The sequence below is a fragment of the Megalops cyprinoides genome, chromosome 1, assembly GCF_013368585.1.
Source record: "Megalops cyprinoides isolate fMegCyp1 chromosome 1, fMegCyp1.pri, whole genome shotgun sequence".
Classification (NCBI taxonomy): Eukaryota; Metazoa; Chordata; class Actinopteri; order Elopiformes; family Megalopidae; genus Megalops; species Megalops cyprinoides.
This window is the reverse complement of record NC_050583.1, coordinates 57,114,256-57,127,332: the sequence shown is the minus strand read 5'-3', so window position 1 is coordinate 57,127,332 and position 13,077 is coordinate 57,114,256. Positions and strand designations below refer to the sequence as shown.

Genomic DNA, 13,077 nt, shown 5'->3' with positions numbered 1-13,077 from the left:
GGAACTGCACTTAATTCTAATCAAAAGACTGTAAAAACTGCAAACATTATTTTAACCTTGCAATTTTACTTTTTTAAAATATGGCAAAATACATTTTGTGAGATGTTATCACTTTTGTTTTTAAGATGCACATATATACAGCTATTAATTTTCTTTACACTAAAGAATACAGGTACAACTACCTGTATGAGCTAATATCTGACATGAAACAAGCTGGACAAAAAAGATGACAACATTTGCACACAAAATCAGAAAAGACACTGAAAAGATAATAAACTGCACTTTATTGACATTGTTTATAAAAGGTAATGTTGGAGCAGCCTTCCCTCCAGTTATTGGTGTGAGGTTCCATTTTAAGTGTGAACTTCGCCTTTGTGCCTTAGATCTGTGGCAAAGTCCAACCCTGCGGGGGCGGCTTCTGTTTGGAGAATATCATCGATCTGTTTCCTCAACTTGTCATCCAATAACGCATGACCTGTCGTGAAGTGATCCTGACACACAAGACCACAGTGAAAGTCAGAAACAGGGGATGACAGTAGTTTTACAGTATCAAAAGAGGACGCCACTCTCTCCTGCCTGGGAAACCGTACCTTTTTCTTTGTGGAGGGTGCTGACACAGGAGGGTTGAATGTCATGTCCTTGGCACTGTAATCTTCAAACAAATCTACTGGGGACCTGAATTCAGAAAGATGATTACTACACTCATATTTACACCTTGGCATAAATTTATACATTTATACAATTTGCCCATCAACAATGGCTTTTCATGAAATGCCATTAAGCCTGCTGTATATGGCAAAACTGACAAATTTAGACAACCCACTTCAGATGTTATGCACTATTAATGTAATATTTAAAACAATGTTCAGCGCACTTTAACATAATGAACAGAATTCACATCATCTTGTCTGTGCATGTGCAGTGGTATTTTCATTAACAAGAAGACACTGCCATTAAAACTTTTACTGTGCAGTGAAAGTGGGGGAAAAAAGTTTTTTGACCCTCTCAACACAACTGCTCTTAGCCGTACATCTAGGTCAGCTGAGATACCAGAGGATATATTTTAAGGTGGTCATGCAAGTAGCTAGTGTGTCCTCACGGGTTCAGCTATGCACCACTAAGCCTCTTGAGTGTGTTGTCTTTGTTTTCTGTGAACTGATACCACGCAGCACTGGAACTGTACCACCATTACAACACTGCACGCTGTCTAACAGGGACTGAGCGCCCTAGCTACATCATTTCAAAACCTTCTACTTCACCCCTCCCTGTCATTTTTGTGTCTAAAAAGAAATTGCTGACCTCTCATTCCATAATTTTGGGAAGCTACTCTTGGCATTAATTTTTATTTTTTTTTTATTGTGCGAAATCTGTAATGAAAAAAACATACTGTAAATCTGAAAATGTTTAATATTCCTTATTCCTAATGTTTAGAAAAATGGCCGTTCATGGTAAACCGTATGCTTTGAGAGTTGTTAACATCTCCAGCTTTAAAAAAAGAACACAGCAACCTTTGTACCTACACAAACTGAACAAAAAAAGTACATGTATAATTACTGGGCTTTCTAAAATGACAGGGTTTCATATTATTGACCTCAATGCCAGTGTAAGGGAGCTAGTATGCTGACTGTTCTGTGGCGGCAGTCGGCAGAAGAGGTGTTTATTGATCCCGCCCCTCACCTCCTGCTGAGCTCTGTGTTGAGTGCACCAGAGCCTTCACTGGGAGCTCCTGCCATGAGGTGAAACGCAAACTTCCTCACCACGGGATGGTAGTGTCTCTGTAACACAAAGACACAAACACCACCGCATCGTTCAACTATTGCTCTTTTACAGAGAGGACATGCCAAATACTGAATGAAAGATCCAAACATGAGATGCAGAGGCTGGTGTACTGCCAATCACTTCTAAATTGTTAGTAGGAGAAAGTGAAGGGTGCAGAGGGTATGAAATATCCCGTGAGTTCCAGTCCACTTTGTAGGTGGGTTACATTCAGCCTGATCCCATGCATGTCTGTCCATTGTTTTGTGCATATATGCCTGTTCATTGTGCAGCATTTGCATTTTCCAGCAACTGCAAGTTTCCAATGTATGCATTTGTGCCAAATGTCATGCCAAGTGTGTGGCTATTGTTCAGTGTATGCATGTTCATATGTCCATTCAGCTTTGTCTATTAGAATGAACTAGAGGTCGACCGATTGATCGGCCGGCCGATTTTTGGCATTTTTTAAATAACTGGCATCGGCCAATTGTGCTGCATATTAAGCCGATTAATAGGCAGGCGCATACGCGGGCAGCTAAGCGTTGTTGTTGTGGAACACGTGAGACGCTGCCTCTTGTGGCAATCAGATCACCCCTGTGATGTTCCCCTCTACATGCAAACTTTTTGAAGAGAACTACCTGGTCACTTCCTAAGAAAACGATAAGACTTAAATTCTTACCTTTCGTTCTTAATCTAGCCCTATATATTTTATTGGTTAAATATGATATGTTACTTTTGAAGAGAGAATGCGAATAACATTAGGCTACTCTGGAACTGTATTGATAGCGAGCCTTCAACCAGCTGTAGTTTACAGGTAGGCACGGGTACCAAAACCTGGTAACGAGCCCTGTGGCTAAATTATTAAAGTAGCCTGCGTCGTATAGATAAGCTTCGACGTTATCAATTCCGTTTTTGTACCGAAGAATTTCTCTCCCTCGGAGGCTGCGTGTGAGGCGGAGCAGCTCTCACATGCTGCAGCAGTGCCTTGTTCAGACACAGAGCTTCTGCTCTTAGTAACGATGGCGGGGAAAACAGACCGTTTTGAAAGCTTGATTACATTGTAGCCAACTGTATGGAAGCCCGTTTCCGCCACTTAAAAGAAAAAAAAAAATCAGATCACAACTCGTTATTTAGAGATATCATCTCGTTATTTACAGACAGTATCATTATTTAGAGATAATATGTCGTTATTTTGAGATAGTATGTCATTATTTACAGATAGTATCTCATTATTTTGAGATAGTATGTCTTTATTTAGAGATACTATCTCGAAATATTGAGATAGTTATGTCTAAATATTGAGATAATATGTCAAAATAATGAGATACTATTTTAAGATCCTATCTAATCGTTTGGGGTTAGGCTACGCGCAACAGAGTTTAGTGTGAATGCCAGGCCCTTACTGTGTCTGATCTCTGGTGCCGCTTACGGTAAACAGCAGAGAAGGGTGCGAGACAGAGCCATCCAGAGATTCCGTTTGAATAAAACATAGCTGTCAATATCATTTATAGTCTCTCCGAACACTGAAATACCGAGATGACATACAGTACATTGACTATTGTCACGACAATGTCAGTGTGACTACCATAATGTCAGTGGATCTTGTAGCGTTCTTTCTAGGGTCGGAGGCTTATTTTCATACTACGTATGTCATCTAAAAGCCCTAGAATTTCACGATTTGTGAATCCACGTCTAAAATAGCTTTCAATGATTGAATCCATTATTGTTCTAGGCCAGGGGTCTCCAACCTTTAATGTATTTAACGTATACATTATTTTTATTTAAAAGTTTTATTTACAAGTGCAATGCAAAGCAGATGGAAAATGCAGATTGGAGAGGCAGGCCATAAGTGTTGTTCAATAAATGTTTAATTTAAGCAATTTTCTGTATCACTTCTAATTACTTAACTGTTATATTTTATCAGATGAAGGGAAAAAAAAAAAGAAAATCGGCCAAAAAAAATCGGCATCATGTATCGGTCATCGGCTGCCCTGATTTCTAAAGATCGGCATCGGCCAGAGAAAAGCGGTCGACCTCTAGAACGAACATTCATTCTCCTATGTGTGTGCGTGTGTGAGAGAGAGAGACAGAGAGAAAGTCCACTCTGCTCTGTGTGTGTGTGTGTGTGTGTGTGTATAGTATATATATATACATATATACATATATGTATTGTGTGTGTGTGTGTGTCCTGTCCAGTACAGCCCACCCTGACTGTGTGCAGCTCCCACAGTGCAGTGTTGTGAGGATTGCAGTACTCCGGCTCGTCCATTTCCGGCAGGTACACGCCACTGCCCTGGGCCTCGTTATCCAGCAGGATGTCACACTTGGGGAAGGTCTACAAAGAGAGCGAACGTTTCAGTGGTACAAAACAGTATGTCACGCTAAGGGAAGGTGGAGTTACATGTGATATCGCATATAAGGAAGAGAGAGGCTGCTGCGTTCAGGGAAGGTCTATAAAGACAGGAACTGCCTCAGAGTCACAAGCTCCATTCCATCCATTCCGTTCCAACTACCACCCACCACCACACGCCAGACACGTTCTGCAACACTTCAAAGACAGCTCCATAATTCACTGAGGACACATAAAGCGATAGTTCTTAAAAGCACATTTAAAGGCTGCTACCTTCAGGAATTAATCTTAACAGTTTACAGATATACCCCACAGCAGACATTTGTATGCTTACATGTGACGGCTGTGGTAGACTAAACTTCCCGTACGGGTGCCACTCACGTGCATCAGCGTCCTGTTGGACGCCAGGATGCCCACACTGGAGTTGGGCAGCACGTGCAGACTGAGCGTGCTCAGCCGCTTGACGAAGGCCAGCGCCCTCTGCAGGGTGACCTGCTTCCGCCGCTTCGCCAGCATGACGTCCAGGCACTGCAGCACGATGGCGACGTCCTCGTTCGACGCTCCTGCGGGGCCCAGGGACGCCACAGAGTTCATGTGTGAAGGGGCTCTTCAACCCCTCAACCACAGAAGGATCGGCTCTCAACAGCAGACACGCCGCAACGTCGGCTTATTGCTACATACTACAGACGCACTGGGCCTAGGTTTACATTTACATTTATTTACTTATTCATTGGGCAGAGGCTTTTATCCAAGGCGACTTACAAGTGAGGAGGATATAACCCAAGCAAAAAGCCATATATGGAATCAACGATATCAGAAGTGCTTGCTTGACCAGGTTTCAGTAGCTGGCCAGGCAAGGTACAAGCTAGCTGGTAGAGACACGAGTGCATTACACCACTAGATCTGTTTTAGGTATCACACAGCACGGCACGCTCTGAGTCAACCACATGTGACCAGGTACCTTACCTGCGTGCAGGAGGAAGAGCGTTTTGTACAAGTGGCTGTAGAACTTTAAGGGGTCGATGTTGAGGACATCGCCTGTTTACAGAGAGGAAGTTCATCAGCCGTCAAAGAGGCTCCACAGTACAAACAGCACAAGGCATGAAACCACTGCTGACAATGGACTAGTCCCTTGCACACTGTTAGAACTTCTATATTCGCATCTATTGAACGATGAAACACAATGTTTCAATCTACAGTCTTTCTGCTACTGACCTTGACCAGAGAGGATGGTGAAGGACGTCTGAATACAGTGGAGGCTCTCCCGGTAGGACAGATCCTTTACAGAGAAACCTCATCAGGCAAACATTCCCAATGCAGGAAATGCTATTGCAATGTTTTTATTCAAAGCCGATGATGAGTAGAAACTAAAGCATCTGAAAAAAAGTCTAGCTCCACTCACCCCTGATTCGATGAGGTTATGGAGCACCGTCAACAAATCGTCAAAGAACTCCAGATTTATGAGGTGGGCAAACCTTACAGAAAGGGAAGGTTGGTTATCGACATTGTTCAGAGCCATGAAGTGGATGGGTGACACCCAGCACATTACATTACATTACTGTCATTTACCAGATGCTCTTATCCAGAGCAATTTACATAAGCTGCTACATTTTTCTCCATTTATACAGCTGGATATTTACTGAGGCAATTGTAGGTACCTTGCCCAAGGGTACAGCAGCAGTATCCAGCAGGGAATCGAACCAGCAACCTTTAGGTTACAAGCCATATTTCTTACCACTACACCACACTACTGCTTACTGACGTCAGCATCTGACCCTGACGCTAAAAACTCCCTTACTTTGCAAGGCCCTCTAAGACAGAGGGAAGCAGAACGGACTTCTGGGCTTTCTTCAGTATCCTGAAGTATATGAGGAACACAATGTTCAGCGTCTCTGTGTGCTGTGGAGAAGACAAAATGCATTCAGGCTCGGTACATAAACACAAAATTTGGTTACACTGACATTGGAGGCGAGCGCTGCATTGAAGCACATGATCATTATCAGGTGAAGAGGAGCAGCAGGAAATACTGCTGATGTTTTTGCATAAAGTCGTGATGAGAAATGTACAGCTCGAGCACAGCGTGATTTTTCCATAGCCAACACACGCTGAAGCTGAGGGTCGCTCACCAGCTTCAGCTTCTTTTCTTTGCTTTCCGACGCCTCGGCCTCCAGGAGTTCCTTCTCCAGCTTCTCCTCTGCTTTCTTCCACTAGGAGCGGGAGAGAAAGGAGAGAGTCACTATCCAGAACTTTCTCCGCGATTGTCCACCTAAGGTGGAATGAACTTCCATCTGAAGACACAGCTCTTCCACACTCACCTGAACACCAGAAACACTACCGCCTACAGCAATCTTTTATATCTTACACTTTGTTCTCCTTATAAAAAATTCAAATCTATGGTTTCATGCACTCATACTGTATCTCCACCAGCTAGCTTGTACCTTGTCTGGCCAACTATTGAAACTTGGTCATGCAGCGCTTCTAATATTGTTGATTCCTTATTTGGCATTTTGCTAGTGGTGTACTCTGCCTCACTTGTAAGTCACTTTGGATAAAAGCATCTGCCAAATGAGTAAATGTAAATGTATGTATAGATTCATTCAATTGCACTGAAAAGCTCTGGTGATGGTTAAACTGCATGCCCCCTGCTTTCACTGTAAAGCACTTTGACCTCCCTAAGATGGACAAAATGCGTTACACAAATACACTTCATTACACTCCTTGTGTAAACAGGCAGAGGCAGTGGACAGACCTTCCTCTGCATTCTTGACAGGTTCTTCCTCTTCTCCTTAAAGGTCATGAATTTCTTTTTAGGGGCGATGTCCTCAGCATCTTTCTTCATTTCAACCTCCTTTATTCTCAAGCACAGAAGGGTTTTCAGAACCTGCCATGTGAGGGATAAGAAAGTCGTAATCTTCAGTTAAGACAACCTTCAAACAGTGTGGGCAATCAATTCAGCCAATCAGAGTGGGTGATGGTTACCAGTAAAAAAGTACAAAATTGTATCCAACAAATAGAAAGTCCAGCTTGAAGTATTTCTCTTTGTTATCTTCCTCCAAGTTAATACACAGACGAATGTGGTCCCTGGAGTCAAAAAGGGAACCTACCTCTGGCCTGACCTCGTAGTTCCTGCTCTTCACCAGGCCAGAGATGACCTTTACCATTCCTAAAGACGCGTGGCCCACTTTGTCCTGTCTAAGCAGCTTCCTCACAGCTTCGCAGCACATGTCAGACACCTGCAAAGCAAAGGAGCAAAGACACAAAGGATGTAAGGACCACAACGGCTAGATCAGGATTCCTCCTACTCATTCACTTCTTCAGTCAATTAATCTTACCATGAAAACTGTGTTTCCTGTGGCTATCAATTTATACTATTTCTCACGGACATTTGTACTGCTGGAAGCTGCGCATTCAAATGGCCTCTTGAATACACATGTCACTACAACAAAACCACTGGATTCTGCTGAACCTGACACAAGATGATCTGACATTGAAATCCTTTTTTAACATTTTTTGAACAATTGTCAGGTTTCAATGCACATTATGCTCAGCAACATCAATATAATCACTGAAATAATGTTCCATTTTTGTCATTTAGCTGACACTCTTATCCAGAGCAGCGTACATTAGTTACAATTTTTTTTACATGTTATCCATTTATACAGCTGGATATTTACTGAGGCAATTCTGGGTTGAGTACCTTGCCCAAGGGTACAGCAGCAGTGACCCAGCAGCGAACCGAACCAGCGACCTTTTGGTTACGAATTCTGCTCCTTGCCGCTATGCTACACAGCTGAAGATCATTACCACATCCTACACCCTGGACCAACGACCTTCTGGTAACACCGTTCTCACTGTTCACTGTTACTCCAGACGGCTGCCCCTCCTTTCTGTGTCAGATTTCCCTCACAAGCTTTCTCTCCTGGCATGCACGCTTCACAGGCTCACCTTCTTGGAGGGGTCGTTCATCAGGGGCACCACCATGACGATGATGTTGTTGTGGAAGTTAAAGTGCGGCAGCGCCACCAGAAGCTCGCAGGTGCACCTGATGGCCACCTCCGCCAGGCCCTTGTAGGCCTGCAGGGACACCGCCTCGCTCCTCTTCCTCTTCTTCTGTTTCCAATCTGCAGGGGGAAAGAGACAGTGTAGCAGTGTGCCAACGCATGGATCGTCCAAGATTCCACCAACTGTTTATCACCACGTGCAATACCTCAGACAAACAGGAGAACAACTGTCTGTCTGCTCACAGATCAGCAGAACGAATGACTCATTTCACACAATGTCATCGACAATGCCTGTCACACACAATTGATCCTGACAACAGTCCCTGCACAAAAGTAACACTTTCCCCGGGTTAGTGTTGGGCAGTTTGAATAAGGCGTCGTTCTTCAAGAGCTTCAACATTCACGTATTCTGATAAACAAAGTCCTCTTATTTGTCAGTGTGAAAAAGGTCTGTCATTTTATAAAGCCCTGAAGTCCCAGATTTGAGCATTTGTCAGCTGGGTGTGGAATCACAGAGAGACGCCTAAGCTAACATCTCACAACCTTTCACTGTTTGCTCCAGATTCTCCAGGTAGAATTTGTACTGGCTGACGAGGCCCTCTTCAAACTCACGCAGCTGCTGAGTGTCTTTTTTCACCTGGAAAAAAAACAATAAGTCCAATATGACTCCATACCAGAGGTTTACATGGACATAAACTCAAATGCCAGAGATGGAACATCAGCTGGTACCTTTGTAGCTTTTTCAGCCTCTGTTAATGGCCTGATTCTGTAGGAGGGAACAATGTCCTTGAAGACCTCCATCAGAGAGACCATGACCAGCTTTCTCACCGTCACAGCAACACAAGGGTCTGTTTCCATCAGCATAGAGCGCAGCTCCTTCAACCTCTTAATCTATCAAAGAGAAGCACAGGCCATATTTGTACCATAGAGCTTTGCTTCTCCATTCTAGGCCTGGAGGACTGAAATCCAGTATGGTCTGCAGCCGTCCTCAAGCCACAAACATTGTCAGAATCTGCAAAACCAGCTAAAACCTTAAATTCTACTGGAAACAACAGTTTATTGAAACTGTTATGTTCCAAGCACATTGCTAGTGCAGGGGACACTCAGTTAAATGAAGAAATCTCTGTCAGTCAATGAGGGATGTACACTACTGAATGTAGAGCTGCTTCCTGTGTACCAAAGGAGCTCAACGAGTGCTTCAGAAATGGAAGGGTCAATGTGCGGCCTCTTACGTTGCTGATGGGGTCTGACAGGATGGCTGAGCCCAACCCAGCGATGCGCAGCTTCCTGTCCTCCAGCCTTTGTCTACGCAGCTGCAGCTGTTGCTGAGGGCTCAGAGCAGACATTGCCTCAGTCTCGAGTACTGTGGACAGAAACACCCACAACACACTGTCAATATGGGTTACTTATCACAGTGAATACTGAGGACGTGAGCCACATCAGCATGCAGACAATTCATGTTGGGTTTGGAAATCTAGTAACAAATCAAACGAGCCTCAGATGAAAAATGTACACAACGTTTAACTGGAAATAATCGTACTGTAGGGCTGCTCTTAAACGATAACTTGTTACGACCTTTAAAGGAACAGAAGCATTTACAGGAAATGGAAATCACGCAATTACCGTACTGAGAACTGTCATCCTCTGCTGGCTCACCCTCTACCTCCTCCTCTTCCTCTGCTTTCCGCACAACTGAAAGAAGCAAAACACCATGTTGCACACATCACAGGACAGAAGTGAGCTGAATGAGCTGCCACTGTTCTGAAAGGAAATGCCACACCACACACTGTTTACATATGAACCAGGTAGTCAGCTCAGTGTGTCATACTGAAAACTGGTGGGCTTGTCACAAAATATGCTTGAAGGTGTGCGGTTTAAAACAGGACATCAAATATGGGAATGCACAGGAACACAGGCACCACTAGAACCTCCTGTTACCAACTGGAACCTCCAACACGCAGGAAGGAGGAGACGCAGGAGCTGAATGTCCGGTCATGACAGAAAATCCGGTCATCTCCCACTACGCCCTGTGGGGCGGGCTTTGCGTCCACACCTGGTTTCTCCATGGTCTGAGGGATAATGCCCGTCTTGTCCTTGATTGGCAGGAGGTGGATCACTTCCTTCTCCTCCTGCCTCTGCATCTTCCGTGGCATCTTCTCGTACGACTCCACGACGTTGTCCGACTTGCGTTTTTTTGCGTGCACTGGCTCGCTAAATTAAAATGGAACACACAAACAGCAGTCGGTCTTCATCACTTACAGAATTAGCATGTTACTCATCCTTCTGTTACCATGAAAATTAATTTGTTTTTATAAATCTTTACACATTTACATTACATGACATTGCATTCATTTAGCAGATACTCTTATCCAGGGCAACTTCCAGCACAAAAGAACAGAAGTACATCTATTCAAGTTGAATAAGCAATAGTGTCACACCAGCCTAACAACCCTCCCAGACCAGTATGAGCATAACACTATTCAAGACCTAAGTTAACTTGTGCAACCTGACTAGAGAAGGGAAGCCAAGTGTACTACCATACATCACAGTCACTAGATCTTTGTACACATCACAGGAAACAAGTTATTTGTAACAGTAACATTCAACTCATTTGAAACACATATGGCATATGGACATTTTCTCAAAAACATAAACGCCACAAGAAGCAAACTGAGAAGGTTATTTTACAGCTTGCATGACATACTGTGCTATTTCCCAAGTAATCGTACAGTAACATGGGGTCAAATCAAAAAAAGCAGCAGCAAGCACTTGACAGATTCTGGGTCAGCTGACCGAGGGGAACTCATACCAAGAAGAGAGGTCTCTGGTGAGGAAGGAGGCTTTCTGGGCCATGGCCTTCATCTGCTCCAGGTCATCCTCATCCATCATGTCAACTGGAAGGGACTCCTCAAACTCCTCCTCATCTTCTTCCTCCTCTGCACAGCACAGAGACATTGTCAGGATAACACAGCACGGTTTGCAAAGAAGCCTCTCACCTCCGTTTCATTTGCGATGCACTAGAACATAATAAGCAGTCCTAGCACTCTATGAAAGAACTATGGGCACGTCATACTGACACCAGATCAAGTAAGGTTCACAACGGTCTTGATGAGCAAATAAGGCGCATAAAAACCTGGCTTTTTCTTGTAGCGCTCCAGGGGCTCTGGGATTCTGCCGGACGCATCTTTCAGAGCTTGACGGAGTTTCTTCTGTTCCTTGCGGTACTTTTTGGCAGTGCTTTGCTGCTTGAACTGACGGTTCTTCAGTTTGTTTTCAAGCTTCACGTTGCTTGTTTTCAGCAACTTACGGAAGCTTGGCTTCCTCTTCTTGCTCCTCGGCTGTGGATAAAAGTACGACGTTAGAATGCCCGTGGCTAACGCCTGCACCGATAACGGTTCAGAATTTATTGAGACAAGCTCAGCTACTACCGGAAATAAAATATGGTAGCTATATCTCGCTATGCTCGGTAGATACTCTGATAACCTCAGTTAACTAGGTATGTGCAACTTCTGCAAAAGGTCAGTCAACTCGCCAGCCAGATACACAACTTAGCTATCTAACAAGCAGACTGATGTCAATACATGACAGATAACAGCAACAGTATGTGATCTGAAATTAACAAGGTATTGAAAATGCAGAATTGGTAACAGATAACTCTTCCTCAATGACAGCAGCTATAACTAAACATCACTTGACTTACTCGATTTCAGAAACATCTCGGTGTGTCTATATAAACATGCAATGTAGCTGCCTAGCAGCTATGAAAATATAGCTAGATGTTCATACAGCTGACTAGCTAGCTACTGCTAACGACCTAGCAAGCAAGCAAATGTTACATGCTGGTTAATGAAGAGGAACTTACCGGTCCCATTTTGAATAAACCGTCCCCAGAAACCAACCGATGATACTCTGCTTACAATATATGATTATTCATACGTTATAGCTTTATGCTATGTACTAACCAATATTATCAATACAGTTACCACCAAGACGCAGACTTAGTGCAGCAAGTAATGCCACACACGTGTTTCCTTCCGTCGAACCGGAAGTGGCGTATGATATTATGAGACCAGCGAAGAATCATAGCTTCAGGACCACGTACGTACAAGCACACCGCCGCTGTGTGGCTAGGATGACTCTTCTCCGTGATTTCAGAAACAGAAAGGCAGGGGTAACAAAGGTGACCCCGCAGGGCCAGCCCAAGCCTTTATGGGGCCCCAAACAGAATTTGATTTGGGGGCCCCCCACCGCCTTGGCACCGCCAGTATTATTGACTATTGTCAATGCTTGATCATTCGCTCTCCTACTGTACATCTAATATATCCATTATCAATTTTATTAGTTGTAGCTGTGTTGCTATCATACCTATGTCAGCCTGGCATGTTTTTAACCTTCTTTTAATCTTAAAAAGTAGCAAACTCACAAGAGATTTCTGGTGTTAATTTGAACTTTGAGATTCAAAGTGATACAGTACTAAGTGGCATACTGAACGTGGTGTACTGAGAAGTAAAAAAATAAACCAGCAGACAATACACTTACTGTAAACAAGTTAACCACGGCTCTTGGGGGCCCTCTGGTGGCCACGGGGGCCCTAAGCGGATGCTTATTTTCTGCGTCAGGCCGTCCCTGTGACCCCGTGTAACAGGCAGACTTTTCTGACGTCCTTGTCAAATGACCACAGAAATATTGGCTTCAGAATTTTAGAACCCAATTCATTTATCATACTGTAACCTATCAGGTGTTTTTTTTATTATTTACCATCACTTCTATTTTAAGTGTGGAAATATTAAAAAAAAAAAAAAAAAATTATGTGAAATTATTTTTCACACTACAAATTACACTTCAAATTAGAAATGATGGGATGGATATCTTGCTAACCATACACTACATTTAAACTGGGTTTGTGCGTGTGCTGAAATAAAAGGAATAACCTAAGTGACACCCTCATGTTTGTAAAAACATTTGCCCTTT

The 13,077-nt window shown here is 43.5% G+C and overlaps 1 protein-coding gene across 1 annotated transcript; it reads right to left on the bottom strand.

Annotated features, from left to right (window-relative positions):
- Positions 1-325: 325 nt before the first annotated feature.
- Positions 326-12,133, bottom strand: noc3l (NOC3-like DNA replication regulator). Its single transcript, XM_036532853.1, has 21 exons — positions 11,969-12,133; positions 11,240-11,444; positions 10,916-11,042; positions 10,160-10,317; positions 9,730-9,798; positions 9,339-9,469; positions 8,836-8,997; positions 8,650-8,743; positions 8,051-8,226; positions 7,210-7,338; positions 6,855-6,986; positions 6,232-6,312; positions 5,904-6,004; positions 5,508-5,580; positions 5,321-5,384; positions 5,072-5,143; positions 4,487-4,668; positions 3,962-4,090; positions 1,678-1,775; positions 591-675; positions 326-491 (listed from the first exon to the last, which is right to left on the bottom strand). The coding sequence occupies exons 1-21, from the start codon at positions 11,975-11,977 to the stop codon at positions 354-356; spliced, it is 2,415 nt and encodes an 804-aa protein (XP_036388746.1). The 5' UTR covers positions 11,978-12,133; the 3' UTR covers positions 326-353.
- Positions 12,134-13,077: the final 944 nt, after the last annotated feature.